Source organism: Hemitrygon akajei, chromosome 23, assembly GCF_048418815.1.
Source record: "Hemitrygon akajei chromosome 23, sHemAka1.3, whole genome shotgun sequence".
Lineage (NCBI taxonomy): Eukaryota > Metazoa > Chordata > Chondrichthyes > Myliobatiformes > Dasyatidae > Hemitrygon > Hemitrygon akajei.
In genome coordinates this window covers 55,760,788-55,784,379 of record NC_133146.1, presented here as the reverse complement: position 1 = coordinate 55,784,379, position 23,592 = coordinate 55,760,788, and the positions used below count along the sequence as shown (strand labels likewise).

At 41.4% G+C, this 23,592-nt stretch overlaps 1 protein-coding gene across 4 annotated transcripts in view; it reads right to left on the bottom strand.

The window, feature by feature from the left end:
* Positions 1 to 23,592, bottom strand: part of plpp4 (phospholipid phosphatase 4) — a 353,247-nt gene that overhangs the window by 17,824 nt on the left and 311,831 nt on the right. For all 4 annotated transcript variants that reach the window (XM_073027697.1, XM_073027698.1, XM_073027699.1 and 1 more), the window contains one exon: positions 5,371 to 5,541. In XM_073027697.1, the coding sequence (XP_072883798.1) occupies positions 5,371 to 5,541 (171 nt within the window). The remainder of the gene's footprint in view (positions 1 to 5,370; positions 5,542 to 23,592) is intronic.

The window sequence follows — 23,592 nt, the reverse complement described above, 5'->3', positions numbered from 1 at the left end:
AAACATGACCTTCCACGCACAAATGCATGTTGACTGTTCCTAATCAGACCCTGTCTATCCAGATAATTATATATACCATCTCTAAGAATACATTCCATTAATTTACCCACCACTGACGTCAAACTTACAGGCTGATAATTGCTAGGTTTACTCTTAGAACCCTTTTTAAACAATGGAACCACATGAGCAATATGCCAATCCTCCGGCACCATCCCCGTTTCTAATGACATTTGAAATATTTCTGTCAGAGCCCCTGCTATTTCTACGCTAACTTCCCTCAAGGTCCTAGTTAATATCCTGTCAGGACCCGGAGACTTATCCACTTTTATATTCTTTAGAAGCCCTAGTACTTCCTCTTCTTTAATCATCATAGTTTCCATAACTACCCTACTTGTTTCCCTTATCTTACACAATTCAATATCCTTCTCCTTAGTTAATACCGATGAAAAGAAATTGTTCAAAATCTCCCCCATCTCTTTTGGCTCCACACATAGCTGTCCACTCTGATTCTCTAAGGGACCAATTTTATCTCTCACTATCCTTTTGCTATTAATATAACTATAGAAACCCTTTGGATTTATTTTCACCTTACTTGCCAAAGCAGCCTCGTATCTTCTTTTAGCTTTTCTAATTTCTTTCTTAAGTTTCTTTTTACATTCTTTATATTCCTCGAGCACCTCATTTACTCCATGCTGCCTATATTTATTGTAGATCTCTCTTTTTCTGAACCAAGTTTCCAACATCCTTTGAAAACCATGGCTCTCTCAAACTTTTAACCTTTCCTTTCAACCTAACAGGAACATAAAGATTTTGTACCCTCAAAGTTTCACCTTTAAATAATCTCCATTTAATATAATGCTACTGGTGCTTCATAGGTGGTGGCAGAAAGTTCAGTAGTCTTACGGTCTGGAGGAAGAAGCTGTTTCCCATCCTAACAGTTCTCATCCTGCTGCTACAGTACCTCTTGCCTGATGGTAGGGAGTCAAAGGGATTGCTGGATGGATGAGAGAGATCATTGATAATGCCAAGGACCCTGCTCCTGACAAATATCTCTGATAGATGAAAGAGAAACCCCGATGATCCTCTCAGAAGTCCTCAAAATCCTTTGTAGAGACCTGTGGTCAGAAGCCTTACAATATCCATACTAGATGGTGATGCAGCAATATATATATTTATATGTGACAATATCGACAGATTTATCAATTTACAGAGAGCTGTTGAATTAAAGGCCATTGCAGTTCTACATAAATGCTTTTGAGGATGGATATCACAAGCTGATTAGTTTCATGTTGCTTCTGAAAAATACTATCTCAATATGATGGAGTGAATAATTACCCTCTGCTCTCTCAACCTATGGGGGTTTAGAGCAGCGATGAATGTCCTCCATCTCTGGTGGTGTTCAGGGCTCTCTTCATTGTCTCAGTTTTCATTACTGTCAGTCTTGCGAGTTCTAGGTGGAGACTCGGGTATACCGTCACACTCAGATGTAGAAGGATTCCTCATTGCAGTTTATGTAGCAGTTTTGTTTGACCAGTCAGGGTTGTTAGCTCTGAGTTGAACCCCTGAACCTGGAGGACCAGTAGAAACTCTTAGTTTCTTAGTCCCTTTGAGCTGTTTGACATGGGAAACCATACCAAGATCCAAAGCATAAAGCCCTGACTCCAGATTACATAGTTCTCTGGGTCATTGAGGCACTCAAGCCTCCAAGCCCATATACAAACCTGAGGTTCATTTTCCTGTGGGCAAACTCAATAAATCTATAGAATATTAACCATAACAGAATCAATGAAATGCCATCCAGCTAGGACTTTCAACCAGAGTGCAAAAAACTGTGCAAGTGCCAAAAGAAGAAATAATAATAATAAATAAATAAATAAGCAACAACTATCAAGAAGATATGAAGAGTCCATGCATTACTCAGACAAGCCAGTGCAATTTTATAGGATCCCTTGATATCTCAATGCATTGTTCGAATGAAATGATCTGCATGGAAAGCATGCAAACCAGAGGGTTTCACTGTACCTCAAGTTCAAGTTTATTGATACTCCATTGTATTCAACAGTACACATGTATACCCCCAAATGAAACAATGTTCCTCCGGGACAAGTACTTCCTAAACTTATTAGTTTTAAATGATCACTCAGCTTGGAAATTCCATGGAATCTATGAACACATTGTTCACTCGTTATGTGTCACGTCGTATAATGTAGGCGATCATGGTCTTTCCATGACCATGATTGGTCTTAGCAAATTTTTCTACAGAAGTACTTTGCCATTGCCTTCTTCTGGACAGTGTCTTCACAAGACGGGTGACCTCAGCCACTATCAATACTCTTCAGAGATTGTCTGCCTGTCATCAGTGGTTGCATAACCAGGACTTGTGATATGCACCAGCTGCTCATACGACCATCCACCACCTGCTCCCATGGCTTCATGTGACTTTGATTGGGGGGGGGGCGGGGTGTTGGCTAAGCAGGTGTTACACCTTGTGTAAGGGTGACCTGCAGGCTAGTGGGGGAAGGAATGTCTTACATCTCCTCCGGTAGAGATGTATCTCCACCCTACCACCCTCTATCAACACAGATCAGGCTGCAATACTAGAAATTTAATTCTAACACTTTGCATCTCCATAATTCTTCCAGCTATTTCAATTTTATCCAAAACATGTTCTCACCAATGTCAGAACAATAACTAAGGAATTGATCTAAGATGGAACTGTTGAAGTTGAGTGACAGCTTACTGACGTTCAATACGGTGAGAATGAGAATGAGGCTCTGGGCCTCCTCTGGCTGCTCTGGGTCTATGGATTCAACTTGGTTTGGAATGCTGTTGCTTGCTTTTATTGTTTGCATGATTTGTATTTTTTTCTCCTTCTCTTCACTTTGGGGTTGGACTTTTTTTTCAGTTGGGTTCTTTTGGGTTTCTTGCTTTGTGGCTGGCTGTAAGCAGATGAATCTCAAGAATCTCAAGGACCAATTAAGTGTGACAGTGGATAAGTGTGTATGGGACCAGAGGAGATAGCAGGGATACTTGGCGTCAGTATTCACTACAGGAAAGAATCTTGGTGATTGTAGGGATGACTTACAGCAGATTGAAAAGCTTGAGCATATAGATAATAAGAAAGAGGATGTGCTGGAGCTTTTAGAAAGCATCAAGTTGGATAAGTCTCCGGGACCGGATGAGATGTTCCCCAAGCTACTGTGGGAGGCAAGGGAGGAGATTGCTGAGCCTCTGGCAATGACTTTTGCATCATCAATGGGGACGGGAGAGATTCTGGAGGGTTGGAGAGTTGCAGATGGTGTTCCCTTATTCAAGAAAGAGGATAGAGATAGCCAAAGAAATTTTAGCCCCCAGTGTGTTACTTCAGTGGTTGGTAAGTTGCTGAAAAAGAAACTGAGAGGCAGGATTTATGAACCTTTGGAGAGGCATAATATGATTAGGAATAGTCAGCATGGCTTTGTCAAAGGTAAGTCATGCCATACAAGCCTGATAGAATTTTTTGGGGATGTGACTAAACACGTTGATGAAGGTAGAGTAATAGATGTATTGTATATGGATTTCAGCAAGGCATTTGATTAGGTAACCCATGCAAGGCTTATTGAGAAAGTAAGGAGGCATGGGATCCAAGGGGACCTTACTTTGTGGATCCAGAATTGGCTTGCTCACAGAAGACAAAGAGTGGTTGTAGATGGGTCATATTCTGCATGGAGGTCAGTGACCTCCAGTGTGTCTCAGGGTTCTGCTCTGGGATTCTCTTTGTGATTTTTATAAATGACCTGGATGAGGAACTGGAGGGATGGGTTTTAAATTTGCTGATGATGCAAAGGTTGGGGGTGTTGTGGATAGTGTGGAGGGCTGTCAGAGGTTACAACGGGACATTGATAGGATGCAAAACTGGGCTGAAAAGTCTCAGCTGGACTCAGACTGAGTTTACCCAGATAAGTGTGAGGTGGTTCATTTTGGTAGGTCAAATATGATGGCAGAATATACTATCAATGGTAAGACTCTTGGCAGTGTGGAGGGTCAGAGGGATCTTGGGGTCTGAGTCCATAGAACACTGAAAGCTGCTGCACAGGTTGACTCTGTGGTTAAGTAGGCATACAGTGCATTGGCCTTCATCAGCTGTGGTATTGAGTTTAAGAGCCGAGAGGTAATATTACAGCTATATTTGACCCTGGTCAGACCCCACTTGGAGTACTGTGCTCAGTTCTAGTTACCTCACTGCAGTAAAGATGTGGAAACTATAGAAAGCGTGCAAAGGAGATTTACAAGGATGTTGCCTGGATTGGGGAGCATGCCTTATGAGAATAGGTTGAGTGAACTTGGCCTTTTCTCCTTGGAGCGACGGAGGATGAGAGGTGACCTGATAGAGGTGTATAAGATGATGAGAGACATTGATCATGTGGATAGTCAGAGGCTTTTTCCCAGGGCTAAAATGGCTAGCATGAGAGGACACAGTTTTAAGGTGCTTGGAAGTAGGTACAGAGGAGATGTCAGGGGTAAGTTTTTTATGCAGAGAGTGGTGAGTGTGTGGAATGGGCTGCCGGCGGTGGTGCTGGAGGTGGATACGATAGGGTCTTTTAAGAGACTCCTGGACAGGTACATGCAGCTTAGAAAAATAGAAGGCTGTGGGTAACCCTAGATAATTTCTAAGTAATTACATGTTCGGCACAGCATTGTGGGCTAAAGGGCCTGTATTGTGCTGTAGGGTTTCTATGTTTCTATGTTGTATACTTCATATATTCTTGGATAGTATATGTATTTTTTTTATCGAGAGGAATTCTGGATGGATCAGTAAGGGAACTTGCTGCCATTTTACTTCAGGAGATGAAACTTCTGATAAATTCTAAAGTAACCGGTCCTCTTGAGAATTCATAGACTTTGTGTTATTCCTCTTTTTTCCCCATTGCTGCAAACCACTGCAAATTCTCATCGATCCTTCACTGGCACAAGGCAGAACTAAACAAACTGATCCCCTCTTGTAATGGAATTGTCAGAATGTGTGCTTCGCTGCTCAGGCATGGGTGATCAATGGACTTTCCTCTGGAAAGGTCAGAACTAGTCTCTTTTAAAGCAAGTTCAATTTTTCATGTGAATAATGAGGAACAAATAATATTGACTGTGTGTGTTTTCACCAGCTAATTTGCTGAACTAAGTTTGATTCGGGAAAGGAAAAGATGAATGTGTATATGGGGGCTGGAAAGAATGCACAAATCATGTTATTAAATCACTGCATTTCAAGAAGACCATGTTTACAAGACACGGAACAGAGCAGTGTAGTAAAGTCACTAATCTAATATGCTGTTGTCCCTGAGACCAGGGAAGATGAAGCATCATAACAGCGGAAGATTAAAAGGCAGCATAGCTCACCTTGCCAATGATGCTTGTAATCACAGGTCCGTGACAAGGCGATCATCACTGCACAGTATAGAGGAAGGATGGCGGCACACAGTCTCCAGCTCTTCCCTTGGCCGATATCGGTGAAGCAGTGTAACTTCCCAGCTAAGTAGAAGGTGGTGAATCCCAGACCTGAAAAAGCAACTGGAACAAGGAGAACCTTACTTAAATCTTTGCAAGTTCTGCTTTGCAGCAGGAAAGTGCAATTAAAATGGGAAAACCACTTTGTGGCGGGGGCTCCTGCATTATTGAGTCTCGGACAAGGTTGTGGTGAGGGAGCAAGCTTCGGTAAAAATAAATTCTCTGTGTCAATGCTACCTGGAAAAAGTGTGGCCAGAGCGAGGCAAGCCAGCAGTCAGGTTTTCCAACATCTCGATGCAGGTACAAAGAAGGAATGACAGTGGGTATATTTCATTAGGAGTTTGAGGAGATCTGGTATGTCACCAAAGACACTCGCAAATTTCTACAGATGTACCATGGACAACATTTCAAATGGCCCTATCACTGTCTGGTATGGTGGAGAGGTGGGGTCTATTGCACATGATCGAAAGAAGCTGCAGAGAGTTGTGACAGAAACACGAGAAAATCTGCAGACGCTGGAAATCCAAGGCAACAGACACAAAATGCTGGAGGAATTCAGTCAGTTCCATCATGTGCACTAGCCTCCATAGCATCCAGGACATCTTCAAGGAGTGATGCCTCAAAAAGGCAGCATCTATCTTTAAGGACCTCCATCACCCAGGTCATGCCCTCTTCTCATTGCTACCATCAGGAAGGAGGTACAGGAGCCTGAAGACATACACTCAGTGATTCAGGAACAGCTTCTTCCCCTCTGCCATCTGATTTATGAATGGATATTGACCCATGAACACTACCTCACTACTTTTTAATTTAATTTACTATTTTAATTTAATTTACTATTTTTACTATTTAATTTAACTCCGCACCTGCCTATCAGCCCCCCCCCCCCCGTGTCCATCCTCCTTTCCTTTCCCCAGTGGTCCACTCTCCTCTCTTATCAGATTCCTTCTTCTCCAGCCCTTTACCTTTCACACCCACCTGACTTCACCTATCACCTTCTAGCCTGTCCTCCTTGTCTTTCCCCTGCCTTTTCAGTCTGGCATCTTCCCCTTTCCTTTCCAGTCCTGATGAAGGGGCTTGGCCAGAAGTGTTGACTGTTTGTTTCCATGGATACTGCCTGACCTGCTGAGTTCCTCCAGTATTTTGTGTGTGTAACTTTGGATTACCAGCATCTGTCGAATCTATTTTGCTGATGATTTCCTAGCTGAGGCCTATTCTCAATGCCAGACGGAAATAAACCATTCTACCTCATTATACCCATCTTGTGGAGATCTTCCCAAGCTACTTTGAGATTTGAATACATTTTTGGAGGCACAGCTTTTCATTGCCCCAGGTTATACCGTTGGCATGTAGAATATATCCTCTCAGATAAAGCCAGGTGAGGAAAGCTGAACAATTCTCGATTCAGTTTGCAACATCTCAGATAATGAAGCACTCCTTCCTGCTTTACCATTTCAGGAGTCGTGTACAATAAAGCAGGCTCTCAATGTCCCCACTGTGAGAGGTGGAAATGGGCTAGGCCAGCCAACAGGGCTCTGGTAAAGCTGTACAGGCCAATCCCCTGTACAGCGGATTACAGAAACATTGATGAACTCCAACATAAACATTGCCTTTGGACCATAGAGACAGGAGATCATCAATGGCCTACGCTCCACTGGGAGCTAAGGGCCCAAGAAGAAGAATTAGTACAACAAATTCAAGCATTCCAGCATAGCTAAGTACATCCCAAGCATACGACCTCTAGCGCCTAGAAGGATAATAGCTGAGACATGAGATTGTCAGCACCTACAAATTCTCTGCAAGCTGAACACTCTCTCACTATCTCATCATTGTCACCGGACCTGAAGCTTCCAATGCCCAGTCCTACAGCACCCAGGGAATACTTCCACAGCACAAATGCCCTTGGAAAGATGATAGTTGAATGCGATTAAGGACTCACAATGAATCTTCACATTCTATAACCAATGTAAAAATAACCTTTGCCACTGGAGCAACCAGTTAATACGAGTCTAAGCTTGCCAGAGGTTGCCGAACCCAGAAAACTCAGACAACTCTTTCTAGAAATCTAATTCCACCACTTTGGTGAAATATTTCATCTGCTTTCAGAAACAGAATCAGGTTTACTATCTCCGGCATACATTGTGAAATTTGTTGTCTTTGTGGCAGCAGTACAACCAATACGTAATAATAGAAAAAAAACAAACCATGAATTTCAGTAAGTATATATATTAAAATAAGTAGTGCAAAAATAAAAAGGTAGTGAGGTAATGTTCATGGGTTCAATGTCCATTCAGAAAACAGATGGCAGAGCGGAAGAAACTGTTCCTGAATAGGTGAGTGTGTGCCTTCAAGCTCCTGTACCTCCTTCCTAACTGTAACAATGAGATCAAGGCATGTCCTGGGTGATGGGGTCCTTAACGATAGACACCGCCTTTTTGAGGTATTGCTCCTTGAATATGTCCTGGATACTACGGAGGCAAGTGCCCATGATGGGGCTGACTCAGTTTACAACTCGCAGCAGATTATTTTGATTCTGTCCCATATTCACCCACCCAATACCAGATGGTGAGTTGGCCAGTTAGAATGCTCTCCACAACAAATCTGTAGAAATTTTTGAGTGTTTTTGGTGACACGTCGAATCTCCTCAAACTCCTAATGAAATGTAGCTGCTGCTGTGCCTTCTTTGTAGCTGCAGCGATATTTTGGGCCCAGGATAGATCCTCAGCAAGTTGACACCCAAGAACTTGAAATTGCTCATCATCATTTGATGGAAATAGTAAAGATCAGGAATTCAATGTTGAGCTAATCATGCCTTTGAACTTGGCCTTGCACTATATTAACACTCCATCCAAATCTCTGTATGTATTCACAATCATCAATGGAAACACAGCCTTTGAAAACTGTTCCCAGTCCAAATGGGATCAGCTACAAAGGCATTAATTTCAGAAGTTGTTTGCTCTCTCTCAGGCTGTCTACACAATATATTAGAAACCACAAGCTGATGGAGGGGCCACTTTGATCTCTTCAATTCATTTTGGCTTCTTCCTTTAGGGATACATCTCTCAGCTTCCTGCCATAACTCTAGCTCAAGAAACAAGGTGGAGAATCAGCCAATTGAATCTGTTTCTTAATGGCATACCCCTGCACTTTACAATGCAGGATCATCAAAACAGAACGATTTGGGTTTGACTACTTATTTACATCAATGTCATTTTACACAAACTAAAAGTAGAAATATTTTGTATTCAATTTTTTGGGAAATTCTGCCCCTGAAATTCACCAAAGTAGAGTAGAGTATACAGTAAGTACCCTCCAAACACCCTAATGACCAAAGCCAGCAGTGGATAACCTAGAAGACCAGTACTGAAGTATCTTATAAAACAGGAAGAGGATCTTAATCTTGCAATATTTGTGTCATTATGTATAGCAATATAGTTCACCTCAAAGTCAAAAACTTGGAATTGGCCAAATGGAAATGTATTACATTTTTCAGGAAATTTCTGGAAATGCAAAGCAGTTATCTATTTTCCAGAGGGATAAAGAGAGAGAGAGAAGAGTGAGAGAGAAGTGAGGAGTGAGAGAGATGAGAGGAGAGAGGAGAGGTGTGTGAGAGTGAGAGAGAGAGAGTGAAAGCAGACAAAATGAATATTTTCAGTCAGTGACACTTCAGCAGAACTGGAAAATGGGAAAGGAGAGAAAACGAATGTGTTTTAAGTTGCAGGGAGGGATAGGAATGAAGAGGACAGAGAGAATATCTGATAATTAAAGGCCAAGAGAACCCAGATAATACAAGGGCTGTTGCTGCCATCTTAGAGCGTTGGGGTGGGGATTGGAGGTTAAAGCCTGTAAAGCATTATCTGATCTGTCTGTAGGAGTGTATAATAGAGACAGTCGACTGAGGACAGAGGAGAAAAGCAGCACAAACAATACTGGGACTGTGCATTACACAGAAAACAGTGGTTGCTGGAAAACTAAAATAAAATGATTATGTTAGAAATACTCAGTGGATCAGGTCTATTGAGGTGGGGGGGGGGGGGGGGGGGGGGGAAACTGAGCCAGTATTACAGGTGGATTACCCTGTATCAGGACCGGTCATTTCTGCTACAAAGAGGAATGACATTATCTGAAAGTGTTATCATCTGAAATCCAGTGTTGAACTGCAAGGGCTGCAGTTTATCAAGCTAACATTGGGCTTCACTAGAGCGTTGCAGAGGGGTCAGAGTGGGAGTGAGGTGGAGAATTAAGTCAGAATCAACTGAAGATGAAGGTCACTGCTGCAGAATGATCTAATCCAACCTCTTCTTGAGTTTTCAAGTGTAGAAAAGACTAATTTATAAACTCCAAATTCAATTCAGTAAATGACAGAAGTACAAGAAAGGGGGATTTAACCAGCCACATAAACAGAAAAGGAAAGGAAGGCTATAGATCATCTGTAGACAGATGCCATTAGATTGCATTAGCATAATGGGTAGCAGAGACATTCAAAGTTCAAAATAAATGTTAGTATCAAAGTACACCACATACTACTCTGAGCTTCATTTACTTGTGGTCATACTCAGCAAATCTATTGAATAGTAACTTTAACAGGATCAATGAGAGATCAACCAGAGTGCAGAAGACAACAAACTGTGCAAATGCAAATATAAATAAATAGCAATAAATAACGAGAACATGAGATAATGAGATGAAGAGTCCTTGAAAGTGAGCTAATTGGTTGTAGGAACATTTCAATGATGGAGCAAGTGAAGTTGAGTGTAGATATCCCCTTTCATTTACGAGGCTGATGGTTAAGGGATAGCACCTGCTCTTGAAGCTACATGTTATGTTCCATGGACTACAGTACTGCTTCACCTGAAGGACTCTTCGGGTTCTCAGATTGTAGGAAGATCTGGTGTTGCATTCCTGTGGCTACATGGGAAAGGAGAATGAAGATCCGGGGAGTTAAGGAGTTAACTGCCCCTACAGAATGCTGAAAAAGAAAGGGAAAGGATGGAAGCTTTGTTTCTACCTTCACAGCTGCTGTTTGGCCTGGTGAGTATTTCCAGCATTTTCAGTTTTTATATTTTAAATATCCTGCAGTCGAATATTTTTGGTTTTAGATTCCTTTTGTCGGGACATCGTGATGTAAATCACATAAAACATTAATCATTAGCAAACTCGGTTTTTATTTAGAACAATTAGGAACAGCAGTGGAAATCAAAGGATGCAGGTGGAAGAACGAAATAATGAAAAATCAGCATCCTACTTTTCAGAACTTTTGTTTTAAAATCTTATTCAGGATTTATTTAGTGTAGATATAAAATAAGGTCTTCCTTTACCCAATCATTGAGGTATGAAGGATACACGTCCTGAGCTGAGGGCTGGATGAGCTTCACGTTCTGGCCCTCACCTCAACAACAGCTGTAGCTGGTGATGCAACATGGCACTTTGTGTTTGAAAGGAGTAATCAACAATTATGTAAAAATAGCAATGATCTCCCCGGGCAGCACACAAAACAAAGCCTTTTCACTTTAACTTGGGGACATGTGCAATAATAAATACACTGATTAAAAAAGTAACCACAGATAATGAAAAGAGGGTGCCACTGGACCGTAACAGTCAGTGCAATGGCATTGGAGTTCAGAGTTCAATCCCAGCATCCTCCTTAAGGAGTTTATATATCGTCCCTGTGGGATGCATGGAATTTTTCCAGGTGCTCCAGTTTCCTCCCACAGTCCATAGACCTACAAGTTAGTAGGTTTTGAAGGGTTTCAAAGGCCTGAAATGTTGACTGTACTTTTTCCATAGATGCTGCCTGACCTGCTGAGTTCCTCCAGCATCTTGTGTGTGTTGCTTGGATTTCCAGCATCTGCAGATTTTCTCTTGTTTGAGGTTAGTAGGTTAATTAGTCATTGTAAATCGTCCTGCTATTAAGCTAGGGTTTAATCGGGGGATTGTTGGGCAGTGCGGTTCGAAGGGCCTATTCTGTGCTGTATCTCTAAATAAAATAAAAATAAATGTTTTATTTAGTTTGCTTTTTAATTAGTTCATGGCATTTTAAGATATTCTTAACATAGTTTAATATTATTGCAGAACTTTTTAAAGATTTTACTTCTTTGAATGAAATCCCTTTGAGCTATTTTTAAATGTTTTTGAATACTGAATACTGTACTTCAGACCTGCTCTGGCTGCAGCAGGCTGATGGAAAGGCCTTTAACTGCAGCCAGGAGTTGATCCTCGGGATCCACCAGCTGAGGCCTAGCTGCAACTCGTGACTGGCTATGCTCTGCTGAGCTGCTTTGACAGTCAGATGTTCAAAGTACATATATGTCACCATTTTCAATCCTGAGATTCATTTTCTTGTGGGCATCCACAGTCAATACAAAGGAACAAAATAGAATCGATGAAAGACAGCACCCAACAAGATGGATAAAGAGCCAATGTACCAAAGACAACAAACTGTGTAAAATACAAAAATTTAAAAAATAATAATAATGGAAACACCAATACCCCTGACCAGAAAATCCTACAGAATATAATGGAGACAGCCCGGACCATCATGGGTAAAGCCCTCCCCACCATTGAGTACATTCACATGGAGTATTGTTGCAGGAAAGCAGCATCTTTAGAGCTGGTCCAGGAGCAGGGCTGGATTGCTTTGGGTGCCGAGAGAATTCAGGGCACAGGCAGAGAAAATTCAGTGCCCGTGCAATTAGCTCAGGGGAGAGGTTGCATCACTCTGGGCATCGAGCTGATCCAAAGAACTTGATAGCAGCTTTGTGCAGGGTGACCAAATCTGGGCCCGGAACGACTCACTGGGTGGTGTGGTCTATGCCCAAAGGCATTTGCAGTATCCGGGTTTGAGTGTGAGTTTATGATACGCTGTATAAATAATTTTAACGCCAGCCCAGATTGGAGGCGAGAGTTGATTTTGCTTGCACTCTGCGATCTTCACTCCTCTCTCCAAGGCGCGGAGACTTCCGCTGTTCCATTGTTGAGTCAATTTAAACACTGGCCCAGATAGACTGGGCCAAGAGCCGATTCCACTCGTTCTCCATGATGGTCATCTCCCTGGTACAGAACCTGTGAAGACTGCCCCGACTGCTGTGCTCCATGCCCGCTAATATGACGAACTGATAACTGAGGCTTTGGGCCTACTCCGGGCTGCTACACAGTTTGGATCTGAGGACTCAGTTTTGTTTCAGAATGTCATTGTTCACATGATTTGTATTTTTTTCTTACTCTTGCACAACAAGAGTTGGTCTTTCATTTTAGTTTTTATTCTTTTTTTTCTCTTATTGGGTTCTTTCAGGTTTCTTGCTTTGTGGCCACCTGTGAGCAAGCAATTCTCAAGGTTGTATAATTTATACATTCTTTGATTATAAATGGAGTTGAATCTTGAATCCATCTTCAGGGACCCCCACCACCCAGCACATGCTCTCTTCTCGATGTTGCCATCAGAAGGGAGGTACAGAAGACTCAGGACTCACAGCACCAGGTTCAGGAACAGTTACTACCCCTCAACCATCAGGCTCTGGAACTAAAGAGGACAACTTCACTTGCCCCATCAATGAGCTGTTTCCACAAACTATGGACTCAAGTTCAAGGACTTTTCATCTCATGTTCTTGATATTTATTGCTTATTTATTTATTACTATTATTTTTCTATTTGTGTTTGCACAGTCTTTTACACGCTGGTTGGTACGGTCTTTCATCAATTCTATTTTGGTTATTATTTTATTACAGATTCATTGATTATGCATACAAGAAAATGGATCTCAGGGCTGTATATGGTGACATATATGTACTTTGATCATAAGTGTACTTTGAACTTTAATAATTGTAAATAAATAAGCAATAAACATTGAACACATGGGATGAAGAGTCCTTGAAAGTGACTCCATTGGTTTTGATCTGCGTGGCCACAGCAGGTAGATATGGAGATGGTAAAGGTTCAAGGGGACAATGTGGACATTAGATCGGATCAATCACAAGCTGGTTCATGCTGCTTGTGCACGTGATAGATCTGTGGAAAGCTTCTTGGACCGGCATTACTTTAATTACAAAGCTAAAGTAAATTACTACTGGCCTATCAGCATGAATTAAGAAATTGTGTTGGCTTCAAATCAATATCTGCTTTCCCAGTGGAGAGATGAATGTTAATCAAATAGTGTTCTGGATCTAGGATACCATCTCGAGGTGACGATACACAGATTAGTAATAACACTGCCGGTCAGTGTGACAAAACAAATCTTCCCGTACGTACTTGTAAAATGCCTCATAGAATCTGGGAACGGGGTGTTTTTTAAACAATATTTTTATTGACTTTTACGTATATTTCACATATACAAATAAACAATAATAATAATTAAACTAAATAGTAAAACATGACCTCATGTTTTCACAATCATCAAAAGAAAAGAAATATAACATTTCACGTACTTCACATATTTAACAAAGAAATAAAATAAAAACACATCAGAAAAAAACTGTAGAAGCACTCAACAACACACAGCTATTCCAAAATGACTGTGCACCTTGATGTCCAAGAAACTCAGTAAAGGTTTCCACACATTTTCAAATTCTCCTGCCCTTCCCCTGGTTATGTAAGTCAGTCTCTCCAATACAATACAAGATGCCATCTCCTTCACCCATACATGCATGAGAAGGTATATCCATTTTTCTCCAAGATAAAGCTATCATCCTCCTGGCCCGCAGGAGTCCAAAGTCAATTAAAGTTGACTGTTTTGAACTAACAGTAAAGTTCTTTGGATAAATACCTAGTACACACATTTTTGCTTGGTGAGGCACCTTTACTCCAACAATCTCAGATATAGTCTGAACAACTGTTTTCCAGTATTCCCATACGTACTTGTAAAATGCCTCATAGAATCTGGGAGCGAGGTGTTAGTGAGGATGAACGGGCAGATTAAGCAGCAGCACACTGGATTATTTACACTATGTCTCTTTGAAAGTGTAAAGAACCTCAGTTAGAGTATTAGAATGAAGAAACTCTGGTTGTTACCCACGGGGAATAGAAGTGAGAGGGGAGATTGATAGAGAAATACAAAGTTATGACTGGTTTAAACAGGGCAACTAGTGAACTAATGGAATCGCAATTTACAAGAGCTAGAAAAGGTTTTCTTTACAAAATGTATAAAGCAGGGTTTCCCATTTTGGGGTCCATGGACTTATCAGTTAACGGTAAGGATCCGTGGCATAAAAAAAGTTGGGAACGCCTGATACAAGGGGTATTTTCCAAATTTTTATTTATTTAGGGATCTAGCATAACAAGCCCTTCCAGCACAACAAGCCAGTGCTCCCCGAGTGACCAATTAATCTATTAACCCGTACATCTTTGGAATGTGGAAGACAATCAGAACACCCGGAAGCAACCCACACGATGATGGGGAGATCAGCGGCAGAAATGGACCTAGGTTGTTGGTTCTGTAATAGCATTACACTAACTGTGCTGCCCTAATTAATATTAATAAATGCTTTTATTTAACTCAGAATGTGGTTTGCATTGAACAGACACTGGTAATCAGCACACACTACATAAGTAATGCATAAGGGTAATGGAGGCAGAGTGAATCACTGCCCTCCAAAGGGGCCTGAATAAGCATTTGCTGGGCCATGGCGAGAGACAGAGGAACAGATCCAATAGGATTGCTTGTTAGGAGCAGGTGGAGACGAGCTTTCCGTGCTGCATTGATTCTATGTTATGACACAAAGGAAGAATGGAACTGAAGCAATACAACGCCGATGAATCAAATATAGTCTTGCTTCACTTCTAAGCAGAGGCCTCTCAGATTAGTTACACTAATGCCAATTTGCCACAGGATTTTTAGATATCAGCGATAAAGCCATAAGCCTCTCTAATAATGTTGGGTGTTTATATCGCAGTATTTTTGACAGTCATGCTTGTCACAGGCGTAAAGGGCAACACTGTCGGGTTAATCCATGGAGAGTACTGTCAAAGTTCAAATTTATTATCAAACTATGTGTACCATATACAACCTTTTAACTTATCTTCTTACAGGCAGCCATAAATCAAAGAAACACAATAGGATTCACTAAAAGCGCGCGCGCACACACACACACACACACACACACACACACACACACACACACACACACACACACACACACACACACACACACACACACACACACACACACACACACACACACACACACACACACACACACACACACCACCTAACCAATTTGCAAAAGAGGACAAAAATCTTGAACAAAAACGCATGGAACATGAGCTGCAGAGTCGCCAAAAGTGAGTCCACAGCTGCAGAGCATGTTCAACACTGAGGCGAGTGAAGCTTGTCCAGGAATCCGATGGCTGCCAGGTAACGACTACTTCCGAAACTGGCGGTATGGGCCCAAGACTCCTGCATCTGCCGCCTGACAGTAGTCACGAGAAGAGAGGGAGACCGGTTAAACGCAGGCAGACGATGCTGAACACCTGTTCATTTTCTGCTCTCACTCTTGATGATTTTAATCTTGCTCGATGTTTTCATCAGTGCAGAGTAATTGAGGCAGCCCTGGCCGTACCTGCACTCTCGAGTCTAATTTACTGAATCGCCCAGGAGATCGCAAAAGCGCCAGATCGCGTCAGTTCAAAAGTACATCCTTAAAAGGGAAATTACAGGCTACAGACTGCAGCGATCACAGTTCAGAAGAAGAATTATATCCACTAGAGTATCTAGTAGCTTTATGAGCTGTCTGCAAAATGTCACTGTTGGTTGCCAGGGACTTCCTGCCACTCTTGTCTGCCTTCTAAAGCTCTGCATCTCTGAACACCAAGGAATTCCAACGTTCTAGGTATCTATTGTCCCCGGATGAGGTGGTGTGAAATAAAAGGCCTACTGAACACATTAATTGGGAAAATTAAATTTCAAAATGTAAAGCTGGAGGCCAAAGCTTTCCTCATTGGACAGGAAGCACAATCCTATTTTTCCTGGACCACAGAACTGTAAAATGTGGAGAAGTGTGGAGATTTATGGGCCCAACTGTAGACTCCACTAAAAGCTTGTAGGCAATATAATTTAAAAAGCTTATGGAGAATCAGTCATTATCTAAGGAAACCAAAATCCATAACAACATATGTACATTAAATCATTACTGCCTATTAGGATACCACCAATCTATCACTGTTACATTACTGATACATGCATTAACAAACAGGATTGATCATCTATTTATATCTGTATTTTGGACAGTTTGAGAGCCAAATGAATGAGAAAATAAATTTTATAATGTTGATAGCTATTGCCAGGGGAAAAGAAAATTACTTTTCCAAATTGGTCTTCATTGGGTTAATTTGGGACTATTAGTGGGGTAGGGGAGAGAGAGCAAGAGGACACAGGTCATGCTGTAAAGCAAAGTAACTAAGGAACTTATCTTCCAAGGGTGCTAGTCTAGCACTGAGATACATAAACGTGGTTGCCCCAGGATTGTCTAGTGATGATTATTCCCCAGGACAACTTCATTCAAGTTCTTCTGCAATACTCCAAAAGAACTGCTGCACAGGAAATTACATAAGACAAAGGAGCATAATCGGGCCATTTGGCCCATTGAATCTTCTCCACCGTCATCATATGCATGACTGATGCTGATATCATGACCATCATGCAAGGGTGGCTCACAACCCTAAAGTCCCCAACAAAATTTCTGCAGCAATAGCTTGTATCACATTTCATTCCAGATTGTCAATTTTTAATTGTGTAACACTCAAAGGAACAGCATTTTGCAATTGAATTTCTTTCTAGGCAATAGATCTCAGCTAGGATAACGAGAGCTGTGGGACCAACGCAGGGAGGATCAATTAAGCCATTAATTCAAATACGTATTATAACCAATTCCAGAGACCTACTGTACACGGAAGGAAGGTTCTTACATTGACCTTGTTCAGTCTTGATCCTGAAGGCTGCTACAGTTTGCTGTTGAATTCAGGACTCTGCACAATTTATGCGCCTCAGAATTAAATTGGCATTGTGGTCTGAGTAATTGAATTCATTGTGGCGGTTTATATATTTATATGGTTCTTGGTTGCCTGGAGCGAGTAGCTTTAATGGTTCCTAGATTCAAGCTTAGCTGCTTGCCATCTTTAAACCAATGCCTTCATCATATCAGCCAGGATGGTGGCGAAGACTTGATGGGCCGAATGGCGTAATTCTGCCCCTCTGCCTTGGCTGGGTTAAAATCATGATAAGATTTGTGACGTGGTTTTTACTGCACTGCCCAGAGGGCACAATCTCTCTGCCTTGTCCAGGCTGACCACACCAACAGACCTCAAATGTGCCAGGCATCCTTAGGATTTAACTTGGGGTGCCGTCGAGGCACATCTAGAGGGGAACATATGCCCCGGGCTGTCCATTTTTAGACTTGCGTCCACATTTTCAAAGACTCAAAGTATGTTTATTATCGAGGTATGTATGCAATATACAACTCTGAGGTTCGTCTTCCCCACAGACAGCCACGAAACAAAGAACCGAGGAAGCAACCCGCTCAAAGGAAAATCGAATCTCCACTCCTCCCCCATGTGCAAAAGAAATTCACACAACTGGCAACAAAAAAAATGAGCAAAAACACCGAATATAAAATACAAAATCAAAAGGTATATTTCAGTTTGGCACAGTGTTCATTTTTACCAAAATTTAGTAAATGTCAGAACATAGAAGGACAAATTCCTTGTGTCTGTATTTTCCAAAGAGACAGTTGTAGATTTGTTTATAAATCTCGCAATCTTTTGGCAATGAGCTCACTCTCCTATAGACTCACATGTGTTGTGTTATTATACTGAACGGAAAAGTAAAAGGAGGTAAGAAATGACGAACTGATACCATGTCTTGCCTCTTGGAGTTATACTTCCTGTTATAAAGGAACGGTAGTATCGTGGTTAGTGTAGCACTTTACAGCACCAGCGAACCAGTTTGAATTTCTGCTGCTGTCTGTAAGGAGTCTGCACGTTCTCCCTGTGACCACTTGGGCTTCCTTCGGGTTTCCTCTTACATTCCAAGGGTGTATGGATTAGGGCTAGTAAGTTCTGGGGATACTATGTTAGTGCTGGAATCATAGTGATACTTGTGGTCTTTCCCTAGCATATCCTCGGACTGTGTCCGTCATTGACGCAAATGGCGCATTTCACTGTATATTTTGCTGTTTCAATGCATTTGTGTACAAGTTTAATTGTCATTCAACCATACATGAATACAGCCAATTGAAACAGCGTTCCTCTAGGACTGAGGTGCAAAACACAGGACTAACAGTCAAACACAGCATGAGGCACATATAAGATAGTAGTAAACATACAGTCACACAAAAAACATATATAGCCCAAGTCCCCGTGTGACTTATCCTGTAAATTGACGGTGACAGACGTTGTCAGCAAGAACAAGCAGTTCTCAGCAGTCCACGGACGAATACATGTAAACCAGCTTGACTTCCACTGAGCGAATACTGGAGAGCAGTACCGACAGGGAGGGCTGGCCCCCGAGTAGGAGGGACAGCACACCACACCTCTCTGCTTGACAGCTGCACCAGGCAAGCCTGCGGAAAGAGGTTTAGTCCTCGCCGTTACTGACGCCACACAGCTCCTCAGCCATCAGCCTCGCCAATCAACCAGTGCGCCTGACTTGAGCTGTGACAAATAAAGCTAATTGTCACTCACCGTGCTGGCATATTCAATAGTGATTTAGGAGAGTGTCAAACTTTGCTGTGGATAACAGGTCTAGAAGGTATGGGCAAGCTGCCTGTTTGGCACCATTTCTTTAATCAAGAACAAACATTAAATGGTTGATTGTGGAGTGTGAGATATCTCAGTTACACATTTGTAGGAGAAAAATCTAATTAAAATTATTGGAGAACATTCAGGGAAAAATCTTCTCAAACTAAAAATTATTTAAGTCTATGTAGCAAGAGTACGAAGTAGGATGTGAATCTTGAGCATTAAGACATCATTTAGTCGAATTCCACATACTTCAAAAACTGAGCTTCTGTCTCTTTTAAATTACTATGGCTTTCCTCTCATTTCAGACTCTCAAAAGAGAGATTGAAAGAGAAGACGATGAAAAACAGAACATGTCCACACATGCAATATTTTTTGAATAATATGAAAATTGGAACTCATATTATTTGGGTGCAGACTTCAATTATCAAAGCCTGTTTCAATGTTCCTAAAACTGTGAAATACAGGCAGCTGTCCCTGCCTGTTAATCTATAGTTCATAATGTAGACAGATCTATAAAGTCAATTGGAAGCAGACAACAGTCCGGTAAAAAGGCAACGGAGTGGAAGCTGTTAAATTGTGCTCTCACAGACTTTTGATCAGATGTGCTGAAAGCAATATTTCATCAGGAGAAGTGCACTCCTGGTTTTCCATTTTGGAGCAGTCAACCCTGTAAGCAAATATTCTGTTAAATATAAGCGGTAATGAAGCAATGTTGTGGTTATTGATATTCCGGTCTTCTCTCTGCCTCTGCAGCATTTAGAATGGAATTAGTGAACAATTAACACTTTTTCAGATTTGTGAAGAGAACAATAAATTAACAGTTTGTGACAATGAATCAACAAAACTTAGGAAAGTACAAATGGTAAGAAACGGAATTGTGAGCAGCTGTTGTTTGTTCAGAGAGTGTTTACACAAAGTGGTACCTGCAGCACTCACACCTACAGTGTCTATAAAAAAAGTATTCACCTGCCTTGGGAGATTTCATGTTTTATAATTTTACAACATTGAATCACAGTGGATTTAATTTGGCTTTTTTTGACACTGATCAACAGTAAACAACTCTTACATGTCAAAGTGAAAATCTCTGCAAAGTGATCTAAATTAATTACAAATATAAAACACAAAATAATTTATTGCATAAGTATTCACCCTCTTTAATATGACACACCAAATCATCTCTGGTGCAGTCAACTGGTTTTAAAAGTCACATAATTAGCTAAATGGAGATCTTTTTCTCGAGACCTGTATACAGTCAAGGTGTTTCAATTGGTTGTAGTAAAAAATACACCTGTATCTGGAAGGTCCAACTGCTGGTCCAAAGCCCTCTGTTTATGTAGGTATTTGTTGTGGTTTTGTTTATTATGTTCAAGTTTCTATTAATAAAATAAATAGTTATATCATAATGCTTTCTTTCCCATATGAAAAGCAGTTTGAAATTCACAACGTGGGAATGTAGGTTGGAGACACTCTGGATTAAAGGAAAGATTTCAGATGGTGCCAACAGATTCTCATTGGGCCTTGGGAACAACTCAGAAAACACTGTTCTGCGCTTCAACCCCACCTCGAGGATGCTGATGATGATGGGGCTATGATCGTCTGTAAATCGAAGTGTGACAACTGCTGGAATTCTGAGCAGAAGGAATCAAACTTCCCCTTTACCAAGGGGGGGAAGTTCAAACTATGCATCACTTTCATTGTTCAGATTCTTTTTCAGTTTTGACTAGTCTTAAAACAGGCTGTTCCAGCAGTAGGTGTGATTTACTGCTGGGAGTCCTTCAAACTTAATTTCACAATGCAAGTATTGGTCTACATATCTTGTCCTTATTGATCCCTGCACATGGAGGTGTTGAGAAGAATGAGTGGGTTGATTGTTTGGCCAAAAACGCTGTTAAATGTTCATCTGTGGATATAGACTTTCTACTTAGCAAGTCAGAGACTAAGGAGTTGGTGGGGCTAAGGATTAGAGGACTATGGCAAGATCAGTGGGATAATGGGCATAAGGGGAGACACCTTTACAGAATACATAAAACTGCTGGGTTGATGGGAGAAGGGGGTAGGACAAAAAGGTAAGGAACTGTATTGACTCGACTTAGAATTGGGCATACTCTGCTTAATTATTCCTTGTATCCTGTTGGAAAACATCCACTGTGGGATGTGTAGGCGTCGGCATCATTATGGAACAGTTGGAACACATTCTTTTACAATGTAAAGCATACAAGGTTGAAAGAAAGCAAATACAGGCTGCACTACTAGCTTTGGGGGTTGATAGCTTTCATTTAAAAACTTCACTAAGTTAAGACTTTAATTTAATTCACAATATTGTTTTATATTATTTATAGGGCTTTTGGGGTAAATTAGTTTTCAGTTGGTAAAGAACCAGTAAGGGTTTTATTTCCCAGCTCTCTACAGCACACTCCAGTCCAGTTGGTGGTGGTAATGCACCTTTAAGTTGGACTGCCACCGCCATTAAAATTCAGAAGAAGAAGAAGGTCCAACTGCTGGTGAGTCAGTATCCCGGCAAAAACTACACCATGAAAACAAAAGAACACTCCAAGCAACTCCAAGAAAAGGTTATTGAAAAGCACGTGTCAGGAGATGGATACAAAAAAATTTCCAAGTCACTGAATAACTCTTGGAATACAGTTAAGTCAATCATCAGGAAATGTAAAGAATTTGGCACAGCTGTATATCTGCCCAGAGCAGGCCGTCCTCAAAAACTGAGTGACCATGCAAGAACGGGACCGGTGAGGGAGGCCACCAAGAGGCCTATGACAACTTTGGAGAAGTTACATGCTTCAGTGGCTGAGATGGGAGAGACTGTGCATACAACAACTGTTGCTCAGGTGATTCACCAGTCACAGCTTTATGGGAGAGTAGCACAGAGGAAGCCACTGTTGAAAAAAAAAATGAAATCTTGGCTAGAGTTTGCCAGAAGGCATGTGGGAGACTCTGAAGTCAGCTGGAAGAAGTTTCTATTATCTGATGAAACCAAAATGGAGCTTTTTGGCCATCAGACAAAATGATATCTTTGGTGTAAGCCAAACTGCACATCATCAAAAACACACCATCCCTACCGTGAAAATGGTGGTGGCTGCATCATGCAGTGGGGATGCTTCACTGCAGCAGGCCCTGGAAGGCTTGTGAAGGTAGAGGGTAAAATGAATGCAGCAAAATAAGGGGAGGAAAACCTGATGCAGTCTGCAAGAGAACTGTGACTGAGGAGAAGATTTGTTTTTCAGTGAGAAAATGACCCCAAGCATAAAGCCAAAGCTACATAGGAATGGCTTAAAAACAACAAAGTTAATGTCCTGGAGTGGCCAATTCAGAGACCAGACCTCAATCCAATTGAGAATTTGTGACTGGACTTGAAAAGAGCTGTTCACACATGATCCTTATGCAACCTGACAGAGTTTGAACAGTTTTGTAAAGAAGAATGGGGAAAAATTATAGTGTCCAGATGTACAAAGCTAATAGAGACCTATCCACACAGACTCAAGGCTGTAATTGCTGCCAAAGGCTTGAATGGGGTGACTTATTATGCAATCAATTATCTTGTGTTTAATCATCGTAATCAATTTTGACTAATTTGTAGAAATTTGCTTTCACTTTGACACAAAAGAGTCTTTTCTGTTGATCAGTGTAAAAAAAACCAAAGTAAACCCACTCATTCAATGCTGTAAAACAATATAACATGAAAACTTCCAAGGGGGGAGGGGGGTGAATACGTTTTACGGGCACTGTACCTGACGGGCAAAACACTTGGGGTGAAAATGCTTCTATATAGAAACTGAATGCTTACTTAAAGTAGGCAATTCATGCCTGAATCAAGGGCAGTGTGATCTGATGCCAGCAAAGTCACTTTGTAGCTCAACACTCCACTAATGACCTCTAATCAAAGTGATATCCCCTTCATCACTTTATCACCAATATTAAATGGATCATAAGTTCTAAACATTTTCTTGCTGGTTGGTTTCTTCTGGATAATTGATATTCTGCAAACGCCTAGTATTTTCTGTGGTTATTTCCAGCTGCCTATGTCCCTAGACACAAAGGATTTTATCTTTCCTTCAGGCTTCTGCATAAAGATACCCAGGAACGGAAAAGGCCACAGCCCAGACCATTAAAGGCAAAGCTCTTCCCCCACCATTAAATACATTGACATGGAGTGCTGCCACTAGAAAGTAACATCCATTATCGGAGCCCCTCTTCTCACTATTACCATCAGGCAGGAGCTACAAACGCCTTGAGTCCCACACCACCAGGTTCAGAAACCTTTATTACCCTACATTCATGATGCTCCTGAGCCAGCATGGGTAATTTCATTCACCACCGTTCTGAACTGATTCTATAACCCATAGATTCACTTTCAAGGGCTCCTTGCAACT